General features: G+C 34.8%; 1 protein-coding gene across 2 annotated transcripts in view; it reads left to right on the top strand.

Annotated features, from left to right (window-relative positions):
* LKRSDH (lysine ketoglutarate reductase/saccharopine dehydrogenase) overlaps positions 1-24,127 on the top strand; it is a 108,536-nt gene extending 84,409 nt beyond the window's left edge. For both annotated transcript variants that reach the window (XM_089088148.1, XM_089088155.1), the window contains 6 exons: positions 4,310-4,392; positions 7,787-8,036; positions 11,331-11,594; positions 14,137-14,344; positions 18,516-18,692; positions 23,888-24,127. In XM_089088148.1, coding sequence (XP_088944274.1) covers positions 4,310-4,392; positions 7,787-8,036; positions 11,331-11,594; positions 14,137-14,344; positions 18,516-18,692; positions 23,888-24,003 — 1,098 coding nt within the window. In that variant the 3' untranslated portion in view covers positions 24,004-24,127. The remainder of the gene's footprint in view (positions 1-4,309; positions 4,393-7,786; positions 8,037-11,330; positions 11,595-14,136; positions 14,345-18,515; positions 18,693-23,887) is intronic.
* The last annotated feature ends 3,527 nt before the right edge of the window (positions 24,128-27,654 follow it).

Below are 27,654 nucleotides of genomic sequence, written 5' to 3'. Positions count from 1 at the left end.
TACTGGTAAAAAATTACTACCTAGTTACAAGCTCTTACATTGTGAAAAACTTTCAGAACAAACAACATTCTCTGGAAGATGTTTCCAATGGTTACGCACTTTAGAATGGTTCGAAACTATTCTTCTTACACTTTTGGAAGATATAACGTGTAAGGGTGTTCCATATTAGCTCTGTAATGTGAGAATCTAAAGAACACACTGGGTTCACGTTTTCAGTACGATAGATGATTCTTAATATATCCATCAAATCAGCACTCAGCCTACGAATTTTTAACTTGGAAGGTGTAAATTAGGTAATCGTGGACCATAAGGCGGTTGCTTTTTGCTACGAAACTAGCTCTGTCAAGGTTTGCCTCCACTAGCAGTTTATCAGAGTGGTTTAACAGAACTGTTACAAAGCTCAACATTGGTCCTTAAAACTTAAAACGAACAGAAATTATTCCGTATATGAAAGGGGCTGTCCCCTCCTCAACACCCCGCTCTTTACGCTAAAGTTTTTTATTGTTTAAAAAAATAAGAGTTGAGAGAAAGTCAAACTTTAGATGTTACTTTTTTGTAACTTTTGATTTGTAGGACTAATCTTGATAAAAGTTATATATTTGAAATCAGCATTGAAATCTGATTCTTTTGATGTATCTATTGGTATCAAAAACCCTTTTTCTAGAGTTTTGGTGACCATTGAGCCGGGTCGCTCCTTACTTACAGTTCGTTACCACGAACTGATTGAAAAGACTTCCATATGTAGTTTTGCAGTTTTGGTAGTAGTGGGTGCCAAATCATAAATAAAATGGCGATGAAAAATCAGCGAAAATAATAAAAAACAAAACAAAACAAAAACACCAAATAGATTAAGAAGTTGCAGCTTTTCTCTGAAAGTGAAGATTTCTTTGGGATTTAACAAATCGCTAACTTTGAATTCTTAAAGACGGAAAGGTTTGCCAAATTTAACCCGTTAGTTTTGTTTATTTCTTTTCAAAAAATGGCAACATTATAGAAAATAACGCAATGCCCTGAAAATTCCTCGGGAACGCAATTCCCCGGATAACGCAATACCCCGGGAACTGCCCTAATGGAAACCCCAGGAAACTGCCTTACCACTGTACATAGTCAAAATAAGAAGACTGTTTACCAAACTTTTGGAGGGAGAAGATACAAAATTAAAGGTGCTGTAAAGCAGGAGCGTAATTTTCTATGGAGCAGGGGGGAAACTACCCCTCCCAGACCCAAGTTTGTCCCCCCCCCCCGACCCTCTCCCCATCTGAAATTTACTTTCTTCAAAAATCTTTTCAAAACTAAGATAAACCTGCATAATTCAAGCATCCACAGAAATGGGTCGGTTTTCTTAGTATATCCTTGCCTTTATGGTACTATATGGCTCATTTTCCAGTTTCCACTATCATTTTCGCTTGATTTGGGAAAATTGGCTCCAACTTCCCTCCTACCACTAGGATTTGACGAAATTACGCCACTGCTGTCATGACAAGTAAAGGCTTAAGACCCAATGTTTTAAAGGCTCAAGGGTTGGCGTTGGGGGTCTTTAAAACACTCTCGTATGCCCGGATTTGGGCTGTTGATCTAACTTTCTAAGTGAGCGAAAAATCCTCCAGCTAGACGTCTACTGACAGAAGCTAGGACTATAACCAACTTAAAAAATAATAACTGGCTTAACCTAGTGTTGCCAATACTCTAGAGCCATGAAAGTAAACAAACTATTGTTCGTTTTGCCGTGTTGCCAAAACTCTGTTCATGTTGCCAAAATTCGTGTTGCCAAAACTCTAGAGCCATGAAAGTAAAAAATGATTGTTCGTTTGATCTACAAACTTGATTTGACATTTTCAGGGGAAGTAATTTAAGAAAATTCGATTTCACATTGGTATAAAAAGGTCAATGTTGCTGAAGTCAAACTCATAGAACCTGAAAGGTTTTTTTTTTCGGCTATTTTATTGGATAGAGTGTCATGTGTCATTTAATTTTCTTGTTTTTCCTTGTTATTTCAACTTTTTTTCTAAAATACAAAAGATTACGCGTAATCGAGATTCCAACGCTAAATTTGTAAAATCCTGAGTATTAAAAAGTTCTTATTGTTAAATGATTTTAGGACCACACTCTAAAATAATTTCAGATTAAATATTGAAAAATATGTTTATTTCATCTTTTAATGAAAAATGTAAATGTAGTTTAATAAACACAAAGCTAGAACACTGACTCATATCGACAGTTTAATCTACATTAATAACATGTATTTAATAAATTAGAATAAACTTATTCTTTTCTATTTGGTTCTTAAAATGTTTTGAATTTAACGATAATAATAATTTAGTTAACCAAAGATAATTCATTTGTGGAAATTTGTTTCATACTTTAATTGAATTGTAGCACTATTAAAGCCAAATTCAAAGAATTTGAAAAGGAAACATAGTTTTGTTTTTTTATTTAGTTAAAAGTGTCTTTGTATGGGTTTTTCTTCTTTTTGTCAGACAAAATTTGTTAAACGAACTTTAGCCAATTCTTGATTAAGGAATTTTTGCATAGCTATCTGAATAAAAATAAGTGGACGAGGATAGGCTAGGTTTAGTTATCCTAACCGAGGATAAATCAATACTACTGCTGCTAACAACTCACTGCATCGCCAAGCCGCTGGAGGACAGCACAGGTACGCACGCTCCTCCATCCAAATTTCTTTAAAGCCTCCCCCTTTGCACCTTCCCAAGAAGTTCCAATTTCCCTTAAATCTTTCCTTGCGACATCCTCCCCCCCCCTTCGGAGGTGACATGCTTTTCGTTTGGCCCTAGACGGTTGTCTGAGACAGATAAGTCATAAAGTATTGCTTTGTTAAGAAACTTTAAAAAAAAAAATCTGTGGAACACCTGTTTTGTTGGGGATGGGGGTAAAAACCTTTATTTTAGCTTTTATTTTTCTGTAAACCTGAACTACCTTCTATTGAATATGTGTCCTGGATAGTTTCTTTGATTTTTCTGTAATGACGATTAAACAACATAGAAAACAGAGACTTTTATTGTATGTATTCTTCAATAAAGGTGGCCTATTTAAATGATTTAATTCGAAATATTTTATTTAACCTTTGCTAAGTAACTGTAACCAATACTAGGATATTGATGAGAATGAAATGAGATTTACTCAACAAAGAATCTTTTTAAAAACACAGTAGAAATATGGCACTAATCCCCGAAAAGGCTCGAAGACTTACACGACTTATACTTTCTGAAGCACTAACTAAGAGAAATAAGAAAGAATTGCAAGATCTTTGAAATATCTATAAGATCCTTAAATAAAAAGAATATAAGGCTATAAGATAATTCATCCAAAGCTAAACAGACTCCTAAACAAAAAAACAAAAAAGAAACAAAACAAAACAGTTTGACAAATTGACCGAGGCCAAAATTTTGTAAAAGTTTTTTTTTTATGAGGCTAAATCAGCGACATAATAAAACTTTTTTAGGCTCAGTGTTTTATACAATATGAGTCACTGCTGGAGGCAAAGATTTCAAGCTAGTCTCAGGACAAAAAATTTGGCGCCATATTGTCCTTGCTGGTAAAATCCAAAAGGACTGTAGGCTTTTTTCGTTCATCACCATTTTTCTGCTTATAGCTTATCTTGTATGCTAAAATCTTTATTTCAGTAATAATTGCCTAATCTCTTCTTTGCTTAGAGTGTCAAAAAAAAAATGTTGACTTATTATTCTGTTAAGCAGGCACCGTTTTAAGGCTGAATCGTTAGAGGACTTTATTTCTACTCATCTCAAGTTTTAATACCAGAGGACCGAGTCTCGTTAGGTGAAGTGACTGTTGAACGTAAAAACCGCGTCTAACATGTTCCCCCTACAGTAATAGATAATTTTACTTTTAAATTCAGCTGAGTAACGTTACACGTTTGTGTTACTTGCAGTTTCTAATTCCTTAAAACGTTGGAATACTATAGACACCAAATAACGTTATTTTTAGCAATTGCCATGTGTCTTTTCTTTGTAGTTAGAATATACCTTCTGAGAGTCTACTAATACGAGGCCTAGTTCTGCGGTCCAAATATCTAAGTTCTGAAGTTCTGCGGTCCTATTAGCTTACTGAGACATATTTGCCAGCCAGCAAATATTGTTATAAAACCAGCCAGCAAATACTGCTGAAATATATTAATTGGACGGGAAACTTGAAATAGGGCCCAGTTTTCATCCAGTTATTTGTGTCCTTCGAGCTGCAAAACAATTAAACAACCAAACACTAGGTATAGGCGTCAATTTCTTTAATTTTTTTTTTATTTTAATAACTAATTTACATCTTAATTTTTTTTAAGGTAGCTGAGGAATGTATTCAGTCTGGTACAAATTTAGTCACTGCATCCTACTGTTCACCTGCTATGATGAACTTGGATGACGCGTAAGTATGAATCCTAAGCTTTTCTAATTAGTCAGGAATCATCCCGTAAAACTTTTTTTTTTTTTTTTTTTTTTTTTTTTTATATATATATATATATATATAAAGCTAACTAACAAAAACCAACAATGTTTTCATTTTCCAAACTAAACTCTTTTCTCACAACGACTGAATTTGGGAAGCCGTTAAATATATTTATAAAAACTAAGAAAATGAGCCTTTCTCTTCAAGTTTCTCTAAAAGTCTGTTTTTGGTGTCATCTTGAAGAACATGGTATATATTCAATTTTTGTCTTGGTGGAAAATGATATAGCTCCATTAGAGTATCTGTGGTAGTAAGAAGGATGACTGGAAGTAAGAATTTTGAAAATGCTTTTATCGACTCCTTTTTCCTTTGCTTTTATCGACTCCACAAGTATTTTGACGATTTCAATAATATGAAAGTCGTAATTATAAAGTTAGCTATTATTCAATCCTATAGCCACACATGACTAAATGTGTGGCTAAATGTGTAGGAAATAAGTTAGGTGGCTATGATCAGTTATAAATCGGGTTAAGTAAGGAGACGGGTTTCAACGCATTTTGTGGCAACGATCTCTCTTAATATTAATTCACCATCACTTTCAGAATCGATAATAATTATTTCTAATAATTTTCCTCGAACTAGACTTGATAAGAGTTTTAGACTACAATATATAGCATACTTAAAAAAGCATATAGAATATTAGAGATTTCTTTTTAGAGCCCGTCGAAATGCGGAAAAGCAAGGAGATTTTGCTTCAGATAATTTTTTTTTTTTTTTTGCAAAAATGCCTTTCACCCTCAAAAAGAAAACTTTTTTGAGGTACTTGTTAATTAAAAGTAACACACTGAAGAATTACGATTACGTTGCAACTCAGAAAACCAGTTTCGTAGCAACAAAGACAATCGACGGGTGACAGAATGCATTGGACTTGTATATGGGGAGTGGGGTGGGATTAGGTTAAGGTTATGTTAGGTTAAGTTAGGGGCGCTGTCCAAATACTATGGACAGTGGATCAAGGTATAAATTAATATACCATTTTTGTTATATGTAATATACCAATGATTTTAATCATTTTTAATGTCTTAATGATTTTTCTAAAGTTGATTCCAAGAAAACTAAAAGACATGCAAAATTTTCCATCTTGGGTATCAAAGGGATACCTTTACACTCTACATAAGTTTCTCTTAGAATGACCCCTATGAGGTTTGTTTTAGTGTTTCTAGCATAGATTAAAGAGTATGAGTAAGCTATAAGAGTGGGAACTTGTTGACAACAAAACAACTGTCAGCGCCATCTAGCCTTTGTTGAGACACTTGGTATTTTTTCAACCTCTGTATTCATTTTTCTGTCAGGAACTGAGCACAGAGACTTATTACTACCCTAATTTTACCAATTAAATTGATTAAACTATTATTCTTATTATTACACTGAGTAAGTTGCCAAGTGTTGCCAAACGTTAGATGGGGTTGATAATTGTTTTTGGTTGATAGTAGTGCTAGTTTCAACGCTTATACGTTACCCATATTTTTTGACATAGATAGTATGAACAAGGAGTAAAACGAAAAGGTCCTAACTCTGAAAGTAAAGTCCCTTTGTGTCATTAAAATTTGACAAACTGTCAAATTAAATTAAAAATTAAAATCAAATTAAATTAAAAATTAGATTCAAAATAAAAGAAAACTAACTGCTAGAATTGTTAGTAAAAGAAGATAATTAGCGACTGCATTTTTTACCATTATAAAGTTAAGATAGTTTTTACCAGTAAAAGTTTAAAATCCATCTTTCGTTAGCCAAATAAAATTTACAGATTTTTCAGTGAAAAGAAAAGAGTAATATTAAAGTTGAAAACGATCGAAAAATAACTGAAAATAATTCAGTTGGAGATTAACAGAAATTATCGTATGTAAGGTTTGGGCTTTCTAGTTTATAAATAGGTAGCACTAAGGGATTTTTCTTTTCCCTCACTAGTGCATGTATTGACTCTTGTGAGTTTCACAAACTCTAGTTGTTCGTATTTGCTGAGACATGGAAGTCAGTTATCTTATTAGTCTTATTACCACGCAATTGCCATCTTTTACTGTGCAATTTATTACCGCGCATGCAACTTGTAATACTAAAGAAGTTTTTCAAGAACTTTCACTTATTGTTATTCATCGAAAACTTTTGTTTTTTTAATTATTTGATGCTAAATAATAGTCCGGTCTATTGGATAATTGGTATTAAATAATAATAAAAAAAAAGCTTCAGGTATCCCCTATCTATTGTTTTGTACGTGTTTTTGAATGAAAGATCTTAAGCCAAACTGGCCAGCCATTACAAAAAAAAACAACAGAGAGAAAAAACTCAATGGAAAAATAACGGCAAACGAGACTGCAGCCGGTGGAGAGAAAAGACGAAAAATGTAAAACAACGCGGATATTTCGCCTGTATCAAAACAAGGCGTCTTGCAACACAAGAGAAAGTCTTCAGCACTTGTGTTGAAGACGCCTTGTTTTGATACAGGCGAAATATCCGTGTTGTTTTACATTTTTCGTTCTTTCTCTCCACTGGCCGCAGTCTCGTGTTTTTTTTTTTTTTTTTTTTTTTTTTTTTTTTTTTTTTTCATTGAGTTTTTCTCTGTTGTTTTTTTTTGTACTTGTTTTCAGAGCTGAGAGTTACCAATAGTTTTATATTGTGTTCGTAGATGATTGCTAGTAACTGCTGGTTAGCTACTGATCACTAATTGATGTAAAATAATATTAATAAAATTGTTGATCTTACTCGGTTGGCCTGGAAAAGCACCCATGTACTATTTTGCGTCATACCATATTTAACTACTCATTTTTCATACCCTTCCACGTTTCTAAAGTATAATAGAACTGGGTCTTTGGTATATCACTACAGCAATTGTTAGCATATATAGGTTATAATCACATTTAATATAAATTAATTGGAAACAATTCTGTACCCTGTTTAGTCCCCATTTTAATAACAAATTAAATACCCCTTTTTTCACCATTTCTAGCCTCATATAACGTTTTGCTGTAGTTTGAACCTATATTTTTTCTAAATTGTGGTCTTTTACCTATGCTTTATTCTTTTTTCTTACATTTCACGTGTCTATGCTAGCTTTATGCTATTTCATCCTATTTTGATTATTGAGAATAAATAAAAAATTAATTTTATTGCTACATTTTTCTGGGCAATCATTTTATTTTACATAATTTTATACAACTTTGTGTTGTTTAACCTATGTCTTGTTTTATTTCTCACATTTCACGTGTTTTTGCTAGCTTTTTGCTATTTCATCATATTTTAAGTATTGAGAGCAAATGCAAAAATAAATTTTATTGCGATTTTATAATGGCTAATCATTTAATTTTACATAATTTAGGGCCAAGCAAGCTGGAATTACTGTTGTGAATGAAGTTGGACTTGACCCAGGCATCGATCACTTATTAGCAATGGAATGTTTTGATGAAGTCAAGAGAGGTGGCGGGAAAATTTTATCATTTATATCTTATTGTGGAGGGCTTCCAGCTCCTGAGAGTTCGGATAATCCCCTGAGATACAAATTTTCGTGGAGTCCTAAAGGAGTTCTAATGAATACCCTTGGTGGAGCAAAATATCTCCAGGATGGCCAGGTTAGTACTCTCTCTCTCTCTCTCTCTCTCTCTCTCTCTTTCTCTCTCTCTTTCCCACTTTCTCTCTCTTTGTCTCTCTCTCTCTCTTTCTCTCTCTCTCTCTCTCTCTCTCTCTCTCTCTCTCTCTCTCTCTCTCTCTCTCTCTCTCTCTCTCTCTCTCTCTCTCTCTCTCTCTGTCTCTCTCTCTTTCTTTTTTTTTTGAAAATCATTGCTTGTTTTTATTAAATAAGTTGAAACTTCTTAACCTTTCCCCTGAAAACTTGGAGTATGGAGGATTATTAACTAATTATAAATAAATTGGTGTTGTTATATTATTAGTGCTTCTGAGCTATCTGCCCTTTGCACCCGAGATGTACGTCAAGTCAAAATCTCACAATCCACTTATAACTAAATAAATTTCAGGGTGGGTGAAACCAAATGAACACAGATCTTTAACTGAATTGAGAATATTGTTTCTAGTTTTCTAGTTGGCTCTGCACTGTCAGTGATGTTTGTATTTCTGATTGCTTTTAAACATATTTCATAGTGCTAAAGTTGCCTCTCTTAGTAGGCCCCCGCGCCCCCCCCAAAGAATAGAAATTGCACTAGCCTATTCTAAGTGTTTCACACTGAGATTCAGGTGCATATTGAAGGTCGTCATCACGTCTTTTCAAGCCTTACACTCTGTAAAAGTGTTTCTAGGTGTGAATCCTTGTTAAATAGTTTTATGTATATTTTGCATTATGTGTCAAACATATTGGCTATTTTAGAAACCAAGAATTTTCTCTTGTATTTGACAATAGAGGCTATTTTAGAGGGCTATACATAGGATAAACATAGGGGCTATTTAAAAGCCAAGAATTTTTTTTTGTATTTGACGATAGAGGCTATTTTAGAGGGCTATACACGGGCTAAACATAGGGGCTATTTAAGAAGCCAAGAATTTTCTCTTGTATTTGACGATAGAGGCTAGTTTAGAGGGCTAAACATAGGGGCTATTTAAGAAGCCAAGAATTTTCTCTTGTATTTGATGATAGAGGCTATTTTAGAGGGCTATACATAGGCTAAACATAGGGGCTATTTAAGAAGCCAAGAATTTTCTCTTGTATTTGACGATAGAGGCTAGTTTAGAGGGCTATACATAGGCTAAACATAGGGGTTATTTAAGAAGCCAAGAATTTAAGATGTTTGTATTTCTGATTGCTTTTAAACATATTTCATAGTGCTAAACTTGCCTCTCTTAGTAGCACCCCTCCCTCCCCAAAGAATAGAAATTGCACTAGCCTATTCTAAGTGTTTCACACTGAGATTCAGGTGCATATTGAAGGTCGTCATTACGTCTTTTCAAGCCTTACACTCTGAAAAAGTGTTTCTAGGTGTCAATCCTTGTTAAATAGTTTTATGTATATTTTGCATTATGTGTCAAACATATTGACTATTTTAGAAACCAAGAATTTTCTCTTGTATTTGACGATAGAGGCTATTTTAGAGGGCTATACATAGGCTAAACATAGGGGCTATTTAAAAGCCAAGACTTTTTTCTTGTATTTGACGATAGAGGCTATTTTAGAGGGCTATACATAGGCTAAACATAGGGTCTATTTAAGAAGCCAAGAATTTTCTCTTGTATTTGACGATAGAGGCTATTTTAGAGGGCTATACATAGGCTAAACATAGGGGTTATTTAAGAGGCCAAGAATTCTCTCTTGTATTTGACGATAGAGGCTAGTTTAGAGGGCTATACATAGGCTAAACATAGGAGCTATTTAAGAAGCCAAGAGTTTTCTCTTGTATTTGACGATAGAGGCTATTTTAGAGGGCTTTGCATAGGCAAAACATAGGGGCTATTTTAGAAACCGAGAATTTTCTCTTGTATTTGACGATAGAGGCTATTTTAGAGGGCTCTGCATAGGCAAACCATAGGGGCTATTTTAGAAACCGAGAATTTTCTTTTGTATTTGACGATAGAGGCTATTTTAGAGGGCTATACATAGGCTAAATATAGGGGCTATTTAAGAAGCCAAGAATTTTCTCTTGTATTTGACGATAGAGGCTATTTTAGGGGGCTATACATAGGCTAGACATAGGGGCTATTTAAGAAGCCAAGAATTTTCTCATGTATTTGACGATAGAGGCTATTTTAGAGGGTTTTGCATAGGCAAAACATAGGGGCTATTTTAGAAACCGAGAATTTTCTCTTGTATTTGACGATAGAGGCTATTTTAGAGGGCTTTGCATAGGCAAAACATAGGAGCTATTTTAGAAACCGAGAATTTTCTCTTGTATTTGACGATAAAAGTTTTTTTTAGAGGGCTATACATAGGCTAAACATAGGGGCTATTTAAGAAGCCAAGAATTTTCTCTTGTAATTGACGATAGAGGCCTTTTTTAGAGGGCTATACATAGGCTAAACATAGGGGCTATTTAAGAAGCCAAGAATTTTCTCTTGTATTTGACGATAGAGGCTAGTTTAGAGGGCTATACATAGGCTAAACATAGGGGCTATTTAAAAGCCAAAAAATTTTTCTTGTATTTGACCATACAAGTGGTATTACATTATCTAATAGCATTCAGTATGCTAATTTACATGGGACTAATCAGGCACAAACTCTTCTTAAAAAACAAACTAAATATTAAAAACCACTCATATAATTTTCATTGCGATTTGCTCTGTTTCAATATTTTTGTTATCTAAGGGAAGAATGAACCAGCTAGAGTTATGCCACCGAGAAACGAGTTTGTGGGTTAAAAACTTTTAATTGTTTTGATCAATTTAAAATTTTCCACGTGGAAGCCAATCAGGTGAGGTCTATTTTTTTTTTTTTTTTTTCTTTCTTTCTATATAGGCTACTAGTATTAAATTTCATATAAAAAGTTTTAAAGCCAAACAGGTTTTTAAAAGTGGGGTTGTTTATGTTACAACAAATAAGGAATAAGGGAGTTGTCTTCCGAAATACGTCGCAGATTTAAACCGGTGATATTGAACTGTAGAAAGTCATCCGTCATTTTCACTTCGGCTATCGCAATGTAAACGTTCTTATAAGATGCTCACTTGTCATACTCTATTAAAGGCAAGTTAAAGGGCATGAGAACATGTAGAACATCTACTTATTGTGTCAATACTACTGTTGCACGATTTGGCAACGCTTTGAGCCTTGATGTTGCTTGAATGGGAAGCTTGTATTGAATGCCAATAAAATTTAATTTTATTGCTTTAATATAAAAGTATGTCAACTGATTAGTTATTGATACGTTATTTGTACGTTATTGATACTGATACGTTATTATCACTTGATGCTATTTCGTATATTTTAGGTTATTGAGATTCCGAGCGGTGGAGCTCTTTTAGAATCAGCAACAAAACAGGAATTCTTGCCTGCCTTCGCATTGGAGGGATTTGCCAATCGAGATAGCACCCAGTATGCTAAGTTTTATGGAATTGACGCGGCACAGACTGTTCTTAGAGGAACTCTGAGATTTACTGGCTTTTGTGAGAATGTCAAAGGTATGCAAATGTTGGGTTTGCTGAATCCTCAAAATCATCCTATTCTTCATGAATCAGGGCCTGAAATCACCTGGGTATGTATCACTGTTTTTGTTCATTTCAATTTGTAAATTCTGATACCTCCAAAAAGAGTACTCTTTCGTAGATTTTTTTTTCTGCATATTTCATGGATTCTCATTTAGTGCCAGCAGGTGTGACCATATCAACATGTTTGAAGGGATTCCTTAGAACAACTAATAATTAAAAACAATTGAAAATATAATAACGGTTATACCTCTTTTTTAAGTGAAAGTAATTCGTAAAATCAGTTTGCTTGTGAGTAAATGTTTCGTTGGTTTGTAATAAAGATTGGAGTAAATAGTAAAATAAATTACATTATGAATAAATTCTGGAAAAAGAAGAAATAATTTAGATTTCCAGTTTAATCCAAAAATAATGAGCACGTTAATAACGGTAGTCTTCTAACTTTTGAATATATATTTCAAGGAAACTAACCACCGGCTAACATTACAAAAAAATATTCGTTTAAGCAACTTCAATATATATCTGAAGAACGGAGGAGGGGCACACATATACATAATAGATAGAGGAAGGGGGAGGGTGTTAGTCGAATAGCAAAAGTAAGTAAATTACATAAAACAGTGCCAAAAATTTTTGTGGAGTAGACTTCCCTCCTCGTCAGTTGTAAATGTGCGTGTTGTTGTGCCTACATATGTGTCATGCTTGTGGATCTGTTGTTTATTGGTAAGTTTATTTTTATACCACGAATTTCTCTATATTCATTTGGGTCGTTTCTCCTTCTTTCCTACTTGGGAAGTTATTAAAGATAGGACTTGAATACAACTTTGGATGTTTTAAGAGTTTGAGCTCTTTATTGCCGAGAGGCATGTGAGAAAGATGTTCCTTTGGAAAGTTCCCTGTTCATTCAGGGCAATGCAAGTACAACTTTGGATGTTTTAAGAGTTTGAGCTCTTTATTGCCGAGAGGCATGTGAGAAAGATGTTCCTTTGGAAAGTTCTCTGTTCATTCAGGGCAATGCAAGTACAAATTTGGACTAACCTCAATCAGATAAAATACTAATTTGTCTTACGATTTTATCATCAATATTTTCCTTATCGTTTTCCCCCTGAATTTATTGTCTCTCTGTTTTTATTTATTTTATTTTATGAAAGGGATAAGCGTAAAATCTTTCTAAATTTATTTTTCGGGATTTTCTCCAGTGAGTTTTAACTAGATATTGGCAGTTTGTAGTCAATGTCTTTGTATTAATTTGTTTTTGCAAAATTTCTGCGTTTCCAGCTTGAATGACTCTGCAATGGGTATGATCAACTTAGCCTCTAAATTTTCTGTTTTATATAATACATTGTACCATACGATGTCTTTTATATGGGGTATTTTCGTAACAAACTTTCACATGCTTCCTACACCCTTCAAAAAATATCGTAGTTTGGTGGGTTTTTCGATTCCTCATTTATCCACTCACTATTCACAGTTGTTTCATTGTAAATTTGGGGCCATGGAATTAAAGTGGGAATCTTCCAAGCAACTGATGACACCAAGGAGTTAACTACTGAGTGGTCGAGACCTCGGCATATTTAATACCTCGAACCGTTCGTTCTGTAAGTCGAGCCAGTCCCTTGGTATGCCTCGAGAGACCTATTGCTAGCAACGGTTGCTTATATTTATGACTTGATTCTAGTAAGACAAAGAATCTTCAAAGCTTCTACAAGATTTTGTAAAAGGAATCGTTGGAAGCTGCCTCATTACCTCGAAGACCGATTTTAAAGTGCCACGGTATTCCATGCTTTAAGGATTTTTTTTTCTTTGGAGCAACCTTGGTCACAGAGTATCTGTAGGGATTTTGATGGCTGTTATTGAACTGGGAAAAAAAATGCAGAGAAGGATGTTATAGAGGAATGTAAGAAAATCATAGACAACTTTATGCTCTGTCTAAAAATATAAATGGACCTAATTTATGGCTATCTGGAATATCTGTTCTAGAATAAAAAGCTTATCAAAAAAAGTTCTTAAGTATTTTTTTTATCATCATTTGATAAAAGAGCTGTTTTAACCCAGCGCAATGAGCTGTTTTAACCCAGAATTTCATTTGTTTCAAACCCATGGCTACGAAATAAAGTTCATTATCAAGAAAAAAAAAATGGAAAGTCTTGCCCAAAACATCAATATTTCAAAATATGCATCCAGTGATTGAATTTCCCAAATTAGTTCCTTTGACCTCCGATTACTGGGCAAAATGCTCCATGTTGTAAGCACTAGCAACCGCATTTGGGCCGGCCACCAGTGAGTTCAGATTATTTCTGGTAAGTCAAAAGTTTCGATATGTCTCTGGTATGTTTCGGTCTGGTTTTGTTGCTTGCTGTACTGGGATCCTACATTTTTGTGCTATTGACTATTTAGAAACACAGAAACAACAACTTTCAAAGTAAATTCAAATGTCCTCAAAATATAACTTGAATTTGGCAAAAATAAGGATTTACTTTTAAAACTTACAACAACAACCCCCCCCCCCGAGTGCAGCATTTACTGATAAATCTAATGGGGTTTTCTTCACCTCCAGAAGTTCATTACTTAGTATGTACATGTTATGATTTCTAGCGTCAACTTGTTTGTGAACTCTCTGGAATAATGGATGACAACCTATTTTACGAGAATTTCAAGAAACAAGTTTATGAAAGAGTTGGTTTCAATAGAAAACGGATTGATGCCATCGAGACCCTGGGTTTACTCTCTGATGACCCTGTGGCCAAACGTGGATCGCCACTAGACACCTTAAGTCATTATCTTTCAAAAAGACTGAGCCTAGGTAAATAGATTGTACTTTCCTAAAAACTGCGAACGAAATTTGTAAATGTTTGTGGGTTGACGATATCTATTAGTTGTCTGTTTAGTCTGTTTAATTCGTGATATATGTTTATGGGGTACTTCATGAACCTACAAAATCTTTTTAGCTTGTCCCTTATAGAAATTACAATTTGATTTTTTTTTGTCATTTTGTTGAAAAGATTGGCAAAACCAACACCTGTTATACCATACCACTTACGCTTATATTTTCTGACTATGAGGCTGTTATATTGATAATATTGAATTTATGTTGTTAATATTGAATTTTTTTGAAAAATAATAGCAATGTTGAATTTTATCAATTTTCTATTCTGTTAAAACTTAGTGCCACCTATTAAAGTCTGTACTTGAATATGAAATATTCAATTGTTTTGTGATCATGGAAAGTAAAACAATTGGTTTGGACATAATTTTTTTAGTGCTTGGTGGCAAGGGACCGATTTTACAACGAAAATTAATTTTTATTAACGGCAATTGTCATCTAGACTAGAAAGCACCCATTACTTTAGAATTAATCTAACGATGAATTATATGTTTATATATATATATAAGTCCAGCAATTACTTTACGGAGTATTTAAACTAATTGATTATATATTTATATATATGATTATATATTTATATATATGAATTATATATTTATATATATAAGTCCAGCAATTAGTTTACTTATACAAAGCTTCATCAACTTGTATCACCCAAGGGGCTAGAAATCATGGAAGTAGGTGGATTGAAATTCATTTACTCTGGCAGATATGTACGGAGTGTATAGGGAAGGAGTAGGGCTCATGATGAATAAGGAAGCTCATAGGTCTTGCTTATATTTGGGAAGGTATTAAAAATAGGATACTAGTAGCTCGTTTTACAGTTAAAAAATGCAATGTATCAGTTATAGTAGTATATGTCCCTGTAGAACCTATTGATGAAGATAATAGTGATTCAGATGAACTTTACTTACAGCTACCTGACAGGATCCCGGATACCAGGTAGAGATATGGTATTTTCTTAGGGAATTTTATTTCTAGGCTGGTAAAAGTAAGTATAGAGGGTACTGTTGCAATTTTGTTGGTTTTACAACTTAGTAATAAACAACACAGTATTTGGTCATTAAGTGACCCATGAGTTAACATAGCACTCACGTTATGGTAAGACAGCCAAGCTTAATGATTTTTTTATTGTAAACCGAAGACTGGCATAATCTATAGAATATACTAATGTATATAGTAGAGTGGATTCAGAAGCTATTAGATATAATGATGGATTATTTAGAAAAGAAAGATATAGCTTTAAATGCTAAGAAGACAGTAGTATTAGTATTTAGGAGTAAAGAAGAGGTTGAATCTGAGGTTAGAGTTAATTTTGGAGCAAAAATGTCAAAGGTTAAAAAGGGGACTTGTTTATTTGAGTGTTTAGTTTAGCGTGCTAAAGGTGATGTCTAGGCATGTCGAGGATTGTAGTTAAGGAACACTAAGCTAATAAATATGTTAGTGAGGCGTCCGCTGCAGCGACCCTCATTCAACTAAATTCCCGTATGAACTTCTTAGTCAGCCTTATAAACTGAACCTCATACACTTCAGACCCTATTAACCCATCCATTCAATCACTACTCAACTCAATTCTCATTCAACTCGATTCCGTGTAATTCAATCCTCGAGGAACTCAACCTCCATATAATTCAACCCTCATTTAACTCAATCCTTATGCAACTCAGCCCCAGTTTAACCCAGCCCTGTTTGACTCAATCAAGTCGTCAGGTCAGTCATTCAAATCAACCCTATTCAGCTCAACTCTCTTCAAACCAACAATATAACTAGAAAAACTTAATACAACCCATTTTTTAAAGTGATAAAAGCTGACTCAGGTGAAATTGTCTTTATTTATTTGTTAATTCTTATGTAAATGTTTTGTTTTATTTTATGCTGTTTAAATACAAAACCATTCCTCTCCCCCCCCCTAAAAAAAACAATTTACCCTTCTGTCTTATAATTTTCTAGCGAAACTTTTCATGTCCAGTGCCAGTGCCCAAACGCACTTGAATCTTCTGATTGCAGGAATAGCTGCAACCTAATACAGAGAAAATAACGGCCTATAGTAGCCAAAACCTTGAAAAATCCTTAAAACAAAAGCACTGTCTCGTAAGACAAATTTGCTTTTAATGCTGATTCAGGAATGATAGCTATTATTTAGATTCATCTTAATAATAAAAGTTTATTGCTGAAACACATTTCATGAAGATTTTTAAAAAGAGCTGAAAACTCTAATAAGTGTCGCTTTGTCTGGCTTATTTTTCCACTAGAATATTGTTGAGAGCTGTTTAAGGTCATTTGAAAGCTAATGCTCACATTTACGTGCTTTTCATAATTTCGTCATGACAACTCCATCATAAAATCTCTTATGGCACCAATCTGCGATTTTACGGTCATGGCTTATTTCGTCATGACAACACCATCATAAAATGTCTTATGGCACCAACCTGCGATTTTACGGTTATTCCATAAGTGCTAAGTCTTGAAACCAAGAAACGTCTACCCTTGAAATCTGCTTGATCGAAAACCCTGAAACTGGTGTTTAAGATCCCAGTCCAATGCTTCCCTTCCCAGTTCTGTTTCCATGTGGGAAAAATAGAGTTTTCAGAAAACTTCATAGTGAAAAAAAAAATACTTCATATACAAAGCTAATTCGTTAATGATAGATTCTATTTATTTTCATATCAACGTTAAAACCAATTGCGAACAAATTCTTTGGAATTTCAAAAAAGTGTTTTGAATGGAATTTCAAATACCCAGACACACCTTCATTTTCTTCCTTTGAACGAGGGTTCAGTTAAATGGGCTTAAATTGCACGGGGTTCAGTTGAACAAAGTTTAAGTTAAACGGGGCTGAATTGTATGGGGCTTGACACGGGGGTTAAGTTGGACGATGGTTCAGTTAAATAGGGTCGCGTTGCACGGGTGGTCCGTTGAACAAAGGTTCATTTAACTTGCCTTGAGTTAAACTAAGGTTCAGGTGCACGAGGTTTCAGGCTTGGTGTATCGATAAAGTAGCTAATTTAGAAGAAGGTCAGGTAAGGTATTTTAAGAACATTTTAGGCCTAAAGGATTCATTTAGTTCAGGGTTCTGAAAGGGGATTTCGTGCTTAAGAAATTATCTTTGAGGGGATAGTTTGTTAAGATTTTTATGCGTTGAAATATGATTCTTGTTATTGGTTGAAAATGTCAACTTTTTTTTTTTTTTTTTTTTTTTTTTTTTTTCTTGTGTTTCTACGGACCCACGGGCTTTTGCATTAAAATTTTATCCTATAGTAGTGTAAAAAAATATTTCTTCCAAAAAAATTCTCGAATTTGTTCATTTCCGCCATATTGACAACTGCAGTTTATGATGTTTGCTTTTTTAATTAATGTAATATTGATTGTATCCATATTACTACTTTCACCACTAACAACTCGCTACGGCTTTATGCCACGTGAAGCAAACAGCTTTGTACGCTTGTTCAAGTTCCGTTCCGTTTGTTAAAATTTTTCAGTTTCAGCTTCAGTTCTGTTTGTTCAAATTTTTTAGTCTACACCTCCTATGAAGTCAAATTTCCTTTCCTTTAAATATTTTCTAACGACCTCTTTCTACTTTGTTAACAGACAATTATTTTTTCGTTTATCTCCAGACGGATAGCTGAAAAGCAGAATATTTTGGTCATCCATCATCCGTAAAACGCAGGCTAGCCATTTTAAAGGGTTACCTAAAATCCACTTTGAGAACTCCTATCGAAAATTGTACAAATCTTCCTCAGCCATACTACGTCTAGACGTTTTTTAAATACCTTTAGAATGATAATTTCTTTCCAGAAAACTACTAAATACTAGAGTGGGTATTTTTTAGGCTGTATAGCCTGGGCTATCACTGTAAGTATAAGCCTAAATCATTCCTTTAATTGATCCGGGTTGCAGCGGTAGCTAGCAACCTAGTAATAGACGATCACGTCCAATACTAATAAATATAATAGCCCTGAAGCTCCTAAGACGAGAACCAGGTCAAAACAAGAAGTACACTATTAGAACCGCCTTGTCCAATACCCTTATTTAGGAGACTAACAGTCCCTTGGCTTGAATAACAAGGGAAATATATTGGCTTGAATTTCAGGAAAAGGCGATAGGGATCTTGTTATCCTGCGGCATGAAATAGTTATCCAGTGGCCAGATGGTAAGCGAGAGAAGAGAGGAATCAATCTTGTTAACTATGGAGATTCCAATGGCTATTCAGCAATGGCAAAAACTGTTGGTTATCCAGCTGCAATCGCCACAAAAATGGTGCTCGATGGTGAGATTTTAATTTGCTTGTTTTTCTTTTGAACTGCTTTCGCTCTGTTTTATAAACCTGTCACCTAAAGAATTGTTTTAAATTCAAAATTGCCGAAACTTTTCGGCAAAGAACCACAATGAATAGTATGGAATTTCCCTCCGTGCTCACGATTATTTTTGTCTGTGCTGAAGTTGAAAGCTGCATCATAAAGTTGATTGTTTCTACGTGTTTTACACGTAAATCATATTAGCGAGTCACCTAAAAATATTCGAATATCACTCATAAAAATAGAAAGACTATTACAGCTAAAGTCTTTTTCATTCATTGTTGTATTTAAGTTAAAATGTATATTTTAAAACCTTTTAGTCATCAGGATGCGTTTCTTCTCTCAAAATATTTAAGCTGTTGCTATTCGTATGTTTCGCACTATTTTTTGTGAAATTTATCTTTATATCGGAATTTAGCTTTCTCGAGGGTGATAAGCTGGTCAAAAAGAGAGTTTTATGAAATAGTGGAAATGACCGGGAAACTATGGCAGTTTCGCATGCTTAATGCAGCACAGGTGTGTGTAAAATATTCAGCTGCCCCGGGCGTCACAGCTGGGAGTGGGGGCACCGCCACTGGGGGATTGCAGACTTTTTTGCTTATATATAATTTGAGAGGGGGCGATATAATTAATTTCACCCCGGGTACCAAGAGCGGATTCAGGATTTTGTTCGAGGGGGGGGGGGTTACTAATGTTCGACTCGGTTTTCGACTAATTTTGCTAACTTTTAATAAGGTTTTAATAATTTTTGACTCGGTCAAAAATTTCGGGGCGAGGGGGGGGGGGTTCAAAACCGGTAGCCCCCCCTGGATACGGCCTTGCCGGGTACCACTAACTTTAAGAACGGCTCTGTTTTCAGGTATACATAAGTCTCCACGGGGATAAGAGGTCCAAACCTTGTTCTAAAGAATGCTTAATAATAGTATATACTAAGGGTCGGCACCGTTTCTGTTTTCGGCTAAAATAGAAACGGTAAAAAATGGCAATTAAAAAACGGAACAGAAACAGATTCTAGCAGAAACAAGAAAAAAAAACGCAATTCCGTTTTTTTTTCATTTTTTTCAAATGAAAACAGAAACGCCACGTTTTTTCTTTTAATGGCTGTTTTAACAGATATTTCCGTTTTTTTTTAAGTACCCAGCAATACTAAATGCACTCTCACGTGGTACTGAAGTTGCAGTTACTGCGAGATTCATACAAGCAGTCCAAGATTCTAGTTGATCAGAATTATTTTTTCCTGATCTACGTCATTCACTGAAGAACACTGGAACTCTCTCTTCATATGCCCTAATAATATTTTCTGCTGCGCGAGCAGTGGGTATATTGTTAGCATTTTGATTTGAAGAGTTTATCCGAAACCCAGTCGTGCAGAGAAACTTAGCAACCAAGCTGTCTTCTTATGTGGAGTCGGTGATGCATTTTCGTTAATCTTTGTCTTGATAGGAGTGACGTCAATTGGGAAAGATGCAGAGTTCAATTGAATTTGAAGGGGTCCTTCTGTATTTCTCTTTTCGGAAAAAAAAAACTGCTGGAGAAGTGAAGAGACGAACTGACGAGCTAAATCTCTGTCTATATCGTTCATTTTTTCGTAGATTGCAAGGTAAAAAAAACACCTTATGAAGAGTAGCATATCAAACCTAGGACTGTTAAAAAAATATCTCCTGGGTTGGACAGCTAATAATTCCTTCAGGCCATTGACTGACTCAGGAATGGCATTATTATATGGCGTTTCACTAAATAACTAAAGTCCTTTAATCATCAGCACAACTTTACTACTACTACTACTAACAACTCACCGCGGCACCAAGCCACCTGAGGGTAACACAGCTACACACGCTCCTCTATCCCAATCAATTCAAAGCTTCTTTTTTACACCCTCTCACGAAGTTCTCATTTCCTTTAAATCTTTCTTTGTGACGTTCTCCTACCCCAGACGAGGACGACCTGCTTTCCGTTTACCCCCAGACGGTTGACCGAAAAGAAGAATCTTCGGCAATCTGTCATCCTTCACCTGCACAACGTGTCTTAGCCACCTCAACCTTTCCTTCATTATAATCCTAAAGAGCGGTATTGAACTACATTTTTCGCACAGCCTATTGTTTGAAGTAGGGTCAGTTAGCCGGGTACCTAGAACAATCCTTAAGCAATTTCTCTGGTAAACATGGCTATTCTAATTTTAACATCTCTACTGCTCCCACCATCTTTACTAATAATACTACCAAGGTAAGTGAAGCTGCCCACCAGATCAGTCTTTTCATTACCCAACATCACCTTTTCATCTTCACTTATTCCTAGCATTAGTGGCTTAGTCTTCTTAACATTAATTTTCAAACCTATTTTATCACCCTGTACTCACAAAACCTCTAAAAGTTCATTCATTTTGCTCACACTTTCCTCTAGGATGCTTAAATCATCAGCATAATCTAAGTCCAGGAAACTCTTTCTTTTAATAGTAATAGTAATTTATTAACACACACAAGGACAATACATTTTACTCACTACCGACCCAAGAACCTGGGGTCAGGTTGTCCTAAGGGTAGGCATATATCAAAATTTCATATTCACAACAGAAATATACAACCTAGGCCTAAAAAAAAATAAAATAAAAGAAAAAATCATTCCCCTTCGCACGCAGTTCCTACCACCAATCACAAAATCACCATACTTGTCCTCCAGGTACATAAAAACAAAAATATTAAAAAAAATTAAAATTAAAAATGAAAAAAATTAAAAATCATATTTCTCATATAACATTCCTTTTATTTTATTTTTAAATTCCTTCAGATCCCCTATTTCTCTTAACTCTTTATTAACCCCATTCCACAACTTTAATCCCCTATAAATAGGCGAGAATGTCGACCTGGCAGACACCACGAGCGGGGCATGTAAATTTTCCCTTTGGCGAGTTTCATGATCATGAATCGAAGATCTAGCTTTTAGCATTCCTGAAAAGCAAGACGGTAATAATTCATTATTATATTTGAACATAAATTGAAGGCTATAAAAATCTCTAAGGCCTGCAGCAGGTAATACTTTTACATCAATATAGGTAGCTCTAACGGATACAAGATTTGATTTACCAGTCAACACACGGATTCCATTATTTTGGATCACTCGAACTCGATTAGTAATTGATGGAAACGTACTCAGCCAAATAGATGAGCAATACAATATATGTGGATGTATAATAGAAAAATACAAAGTGCGAAGAACAGAAGGGGGTAATACATGTTTCAATTTACGCAGTATTCCCAGATTACGGCACAGGATTCCTGACACCTTTTCAACATTTTCCTCCCCATTTGATTCCTTGGTCTCCCATTGCCTTTCTTGTGCTCCTTAAGAGAAAGTCCATGAAAATAATCCATATAAAGGGGGATAGAACACAACCCTGCTTAGTTCCTGATTTAATACAAAGCCAGCTGCTAACCTCATTGCCTACCTTAACCACAGCAGTGTTATTCTCGTACATAGCACTAATCACTTTAATGTATTTGTCTGGTATATCACATAAGGATAAAACCTTTACTAAAGCTCTTCTATCAACAGAATCGAACGCGGACCAAAGGTGTTTGACAACTTAGGCACTTCTCAATTATTAACTTCGATTATTAACTTTGATTTGTGCTTCTCAAAGCACAACTTTGCTTGCCAAAATATAATTAAGTCCACTAGTTATCACTTTTGCCTGTTTGAACGGGCGCAGAACCTCAATGACAGCTTCCACAACGGACCACTCATTGTTGTTAAGTTCGAGCTCTCTGATTTTAGCGTAATGAAGGCTTTGGTTAAAGATATTGCGCAGTGTCTCTTTACGGGTACAATATTCTCTCATAGTAAGGATGCTCATAGTAAGGGTGCTGTTCCATCGAACATTCATCTCCTTTGTGATGAATGGGCTAAGATTATATGTCTCTATACATGGCAAGTGTCCAAATACAATAAAAGTTACAAGAATGCGATATGATTATATTCACAGCCAAAACACGGAAAATGAAGAAAAATGGGTATAAGAAAAACAGAAACAGCAAAAACGATAAGAAAAAAAAAACAGAACAGAAACAAAAACGGCTATCTGTTTTCTGTTTTCCGTTTTCTAAAAAAAAAACAGAACAGAAAATGGTGGAAGAAAAACAGAACCAGAAACGGAAACGGTGCCGACCCCTAGTATATACCTTCAATCCTGTTTGCAAAAACTGTTTTATGGCCATTTGACTCTATATGTCTATATACACCAAAACGTTTGATCACATTCCCTCATTTTCCTGGTCTAAAGTAAGTTATTTTACCATTGAATCGCTACTTTCACAAGCGTAACCTTGTGAAACTAAATGAATTAGTATAGCTTTTCTAAATTTAAATGGTTTTTAAATTAGAATGTGTGCATTTAGAATAAATGAATCAGTGCCTTTGGAATAGGCCTACATTACATTAAAGTGATTGATTCAATAATTGAATTGTTGGTTGTTAACTAATTTTAACTTTACGTCATAAACAAATGCGTTTACTCCCAAAGTATCAGAGCTGGATCTATGAAAAGTGAAAAAAGAAGAAAAAACTCTGAAGGAGGGGGGCCAGTGTTTTTGGTTCAGAACAAAAAAACGTTACAGTCACAAAAAACAGGCAATTTGGTATGTCCAGGCAATATCCATGTATGTACAGGAATTGGCGTAAGAACATTTGAACACGTTTGTAATTTTTTTCACAAATTTTCTTGATCCATGGCTCTCAAACTGTGGCACAAATTTTTTAAGGGTACGCGGCTGGCAAAAAAAAAATCAACTCTAGGAATGGCAATTTTATCTATATTTTAGCTACACTTTACTTAGCACCGGTAACTGAGAAGGGGTACCTAAAATGTTTTGTGGATAAAAAGGGGTACAGTGTCTAAATAGGTTTGAGAACCACTCGTCTAGATAGTCAGTGTTTTTTAGAAGAAGTCAAAAATATTGGCTGCAAAATGTTGATTTCTTTTTCGTAAGGTTATACTATTTCTAAAAAAAAAAAAAAATTAGTAGAAAGTTTGAGTCATTTAATTGAGTCAAAAAATTATTATTGTCTTCGTCTAGATCTAATTATTTGATTATTTAATTATTGTCTTCGTGTAGAACTTTTTATTTGATTGTTTCTGTTTCGGTCGTCTTATCAGTTTTGTAATCGATTTTAGGTGAAATTCAGACAAAAGGAATGGTACTACCGCTGACTGAAGATATCTACAGTCCGATGCTCAAACGTCTCCGATCTGAAGGAATTAATGCTTCCGAAAAGTCCGAGATTTTATAAAGATCTGAAATATTTTTTGACGTGTTTATAATACCTTGTTTTAAAAATACCAGTAACTGTTAGTTTGTGATAACATTTTACGCTGTTAACTAGTTTTGAATTGAATAAATAGTTTTAAAGAACATATTTATACCATATTTACCGAAAAAAATATTATTTTTCTAGACTAATCACATGGCTGTGCTGCGTGAGAGAATGCATTGGCAGCAGCTCTTCATACCATCCTCTTTTAAGCTTTATACATTTTTTTTTCACCTCCCACGAAACCCTCACACGTGACATATCTTTTTATTTTCATTTTTTTTTTGTTTCTGCTATCTGCTTATCGAGTTTACAGTTTTTCCTCACCCAGTGGACAAGATAACGATGAGTGTACTTAAGCTAATACTTTTGAAAGAAGTGATCCTGGGTACCTTGTCACTAAGCTTTGAGGATTCCTAAAGTTCCTTTCAAACATTCTGAAGATGTATGTGCCATTCCATTCATACACAATTCCAACTATGACTTGAAATTTGTATCACCAGCGTTGGCAGGTTTTTAGAGAGGTTAAGTTATAGATGGCACATGGGTAGATGGCAGTTTTACGTATAATATCATACCAAATTATCTGAAAAGTTGCTAGTCTTATACTTTAAATGGAAAATAATTGATAAAGGTCATTTGTGCTTTAACAAAGTCTGTTTTTTAGATTCCTTTAGATTTTTCCCAAAATCCCTTAGTGAATTCATTCAAGCACAGAAAAGTGAAGATTTTAACAGTTTCTCCCTCCTTAAACAGCCCTTTCCAGATGATGAAATGTATGATTTATTAACGTATAAAGACATATAGCCGTATAAATACTTTAATTCCGTCTTAAAGTTTGGTTAAATCCAAGGCCATAAAAAAATAATGGAGAAATTTGAAAAAAAAATCATTTTGTTGTACCAATCACTCTGTGGAAAAAGAGATTCTGAGTTTTATTTTTTGCTTGCACGTTGAGTATTAGTCTGGGATCCACGCCTAGCTACTACTACTACTAGCAACTCAACGCTGTTCCAAGCTGCCTGAGGCTAACACAGCTACGCATGCTCTTCCTGCATCCCAATCAATTCAAAGCCTCCCTCTTTACACCCTCCTAGAAAGTTCCCATTTTCTTTAAATCTCTCTTTATGATATCCTCCCACCCCAGATGAGGATGACCTGCATTCTGTTTAGCCCTAGACGGTTGGTCAAGAAGAACAATCCTCGGCAATCTGTCATCCTTCATCGCAGAATATTGCCTAGCCATCTCAACCTTTGTTTCGTAATAGCCCTAGAGAGCAGGATTGAACCACATTTTTCGTGCAGCCTACTGTTTAAAATGCGGTCAATCAGACGGGTACCCAGAACAATCCGTAGGCAGTTTCTCTGGAAAACATCTAGCAAATCTTCAGGGGGAGGATGCCATATATGTCTTGCAGTTGGTTTGACGACGGTTTAAGGTAACCAATGTTATTGATTCCGAAGATTTCGGTGCACCGGCTCACTGCTGTTCAGAGCAGGTCAATTTATGTGTACAAATCCAAAATCGTCCCATACGGACATTTTGAAAATAGTTTATTTTCTGGACCTCTGAAATTAAACGCAAATTATAATAAACTGTATATATTCTTCATTTCAAAGATTAGTAATTGCTGGGTTTTTTTTTGTACTCAAAGACAAATTAGAGGTCACTAACTAGAAAAAACAGTATTTCTAGTGGTTTGTTACTTTTCTCATGAAATTTCTTTAAGACAACTCCATATTTTTTACTTTATTTTGAGATTTTCTAATAATTTTGAACAATTTTGTGTATTATTGGTGACTTAATTCCACTTTTTGAGGGAGCTATATATTTTTCAACTATAACTGTGACATGGTCATAGGACCATCATATTGACACATGTTGGCTCTTTTTCACAGAAAAAACACATAGTGATGAGTGTAGAATTCAAATATAAAATGAAGCAAGTAAGTTGACATTAACACATTCTGCTTCATCATGATACGCCACCTGGCAGATCAAAAAGCCGGAAAGAAAAGCGCTAAAACAATTAAATTTTGGAATAAGATCAATTGTGATTGTTTCTAGTGTTTCATTGGCTTAAATCGTAATAAGTTAGACTGATATCTTAGCTACACATTATTTTCTGAGCCACCAACAGTTTTAGAAACGGCTCTCATATTCATAGATAAGTAGGAGAGTAGTAGTAGTAATTAGTAGTAGTAGTAGTAGTAGTAAGTAGTAAATAGTAATTTTTAGACCTGGTGATTAAAAATGAATAGAATGAAAAGTTTTGAAAGATTTTAATTTATAACGTCTCCATGACGACTCTGGTCTCTTCCAGACGACTTTTTCTCCTTCTCCCACTAAAGAGCACTCATTCCTTCAAACACTAAAATTCATGGGTGGAGCGGTTGATATATATCTTTATCAGAAAGAACATTTGTTTTGTGGGGCCTTCTGGAAGAACTCCTGCTGAAACAATGATTTACTCAAGTTCTGAGTCATAAGAGAGCCCACCAAGTTTATGTATTTCTTTTGGAATCCACCAAGCAGATGGACTTCATTTTTCTGGGCTAGATCTGCGAAGGGCGATCATAGGAAAAAGACAACTGAGGATACTCGGTGCTGACTTTTTCTGTTTTTCTATATATTTTTGTTTTTGTGACTTGACGACTCAAATTGGGGCAACGGCTGTCTAAGTGTTCCTTCAACCCAGTACAACGTGAAACCAAAGTTCTTATCCATACATTATCCATTCTTATCTTAAGTGCTCTTATGCTCCATACTTCACCACGAAAGTTGAAGCTTAGAAATGGAAACTAAAAATTTAGTTAACATCAACCGGTAAGAAAACAGTCTTGTGAGTTTTAATTAACTACACATGGTATGAAAATAAAGTGCAGTTGTAAAGCCTGCAGTCGAATCAAAAAGACTTAGGGTAGTCAAGCATTAGAAAGCTTTGTCGTCTAGTAATTGGAAGACATCTTCAGAGTTTATGGATCAATATGAGGCTCGAGGGCAACTGGCTAAAGTCAGCGTACGTGACTTTTTTTTATTTTATTTTTTATTTTATATTTACTTTTTTGAGAAGTTACCAACACTTTGTATTCTCGTGTTTCTTGCCAGATCAAACAGTTCATGATAACGAAGTGTAAGTAAGGAGCGCCCCGGCTCAATAGTAACCGAAATTCTAAAAACGGAATTTTGATACCTATAGATACATCAAAAGAATTGTATTTTCTGCTAATGTATTGTATTTTCTTCAAATATATAAATTTCATCAAGTTTAGTCCTACCCATCAAGAGTTACGTGCCTGAGAAAATTCGCCTTCTTTTCGAAAAAAGGGGGAAACACCCCCTAAAGGACTTATAACCTAAATAGAAATAACAACATCGGAGTCAGCATATCAGATAGTCTTACTATAGAGGTTTCAAGCTCCTATCTGCAAAAATGTGGAATTTTGTATTTTTTGCCAGAAGAAAGATCACGGATGCGTGTTCATTTGTTGTTGTTTTTTTTCCATGGGTGATTGTATCGACCCAGTGGTCCTAGAATATCGTGGGAGGGCTTATTCAAACGGAAATTAAAAGCTCTAGTGCCCTTTTTAAGTGACAAAAAAAATTGGAGGGCAACTTGGCCCCCTCCC

This window comes from Artemia sp. Qi Xiang Cuo, chromosome 1 (assembly GCF_049724085.1).
Source record: "Artemia sp. Qi Xiang Cuo chromosome 1, ASM4972408v1, whole genome shotgun sequence".
NCBI lineage: Eukaryota > Metazoa > Arthropoda > Branchiopoda > Anostraca > Artemiidae > Artemia > Artemia sp. Qi Xiang Cuo.
This window is presented reverse-complemented; position numbering and strand designations above follow the sequence as displayed.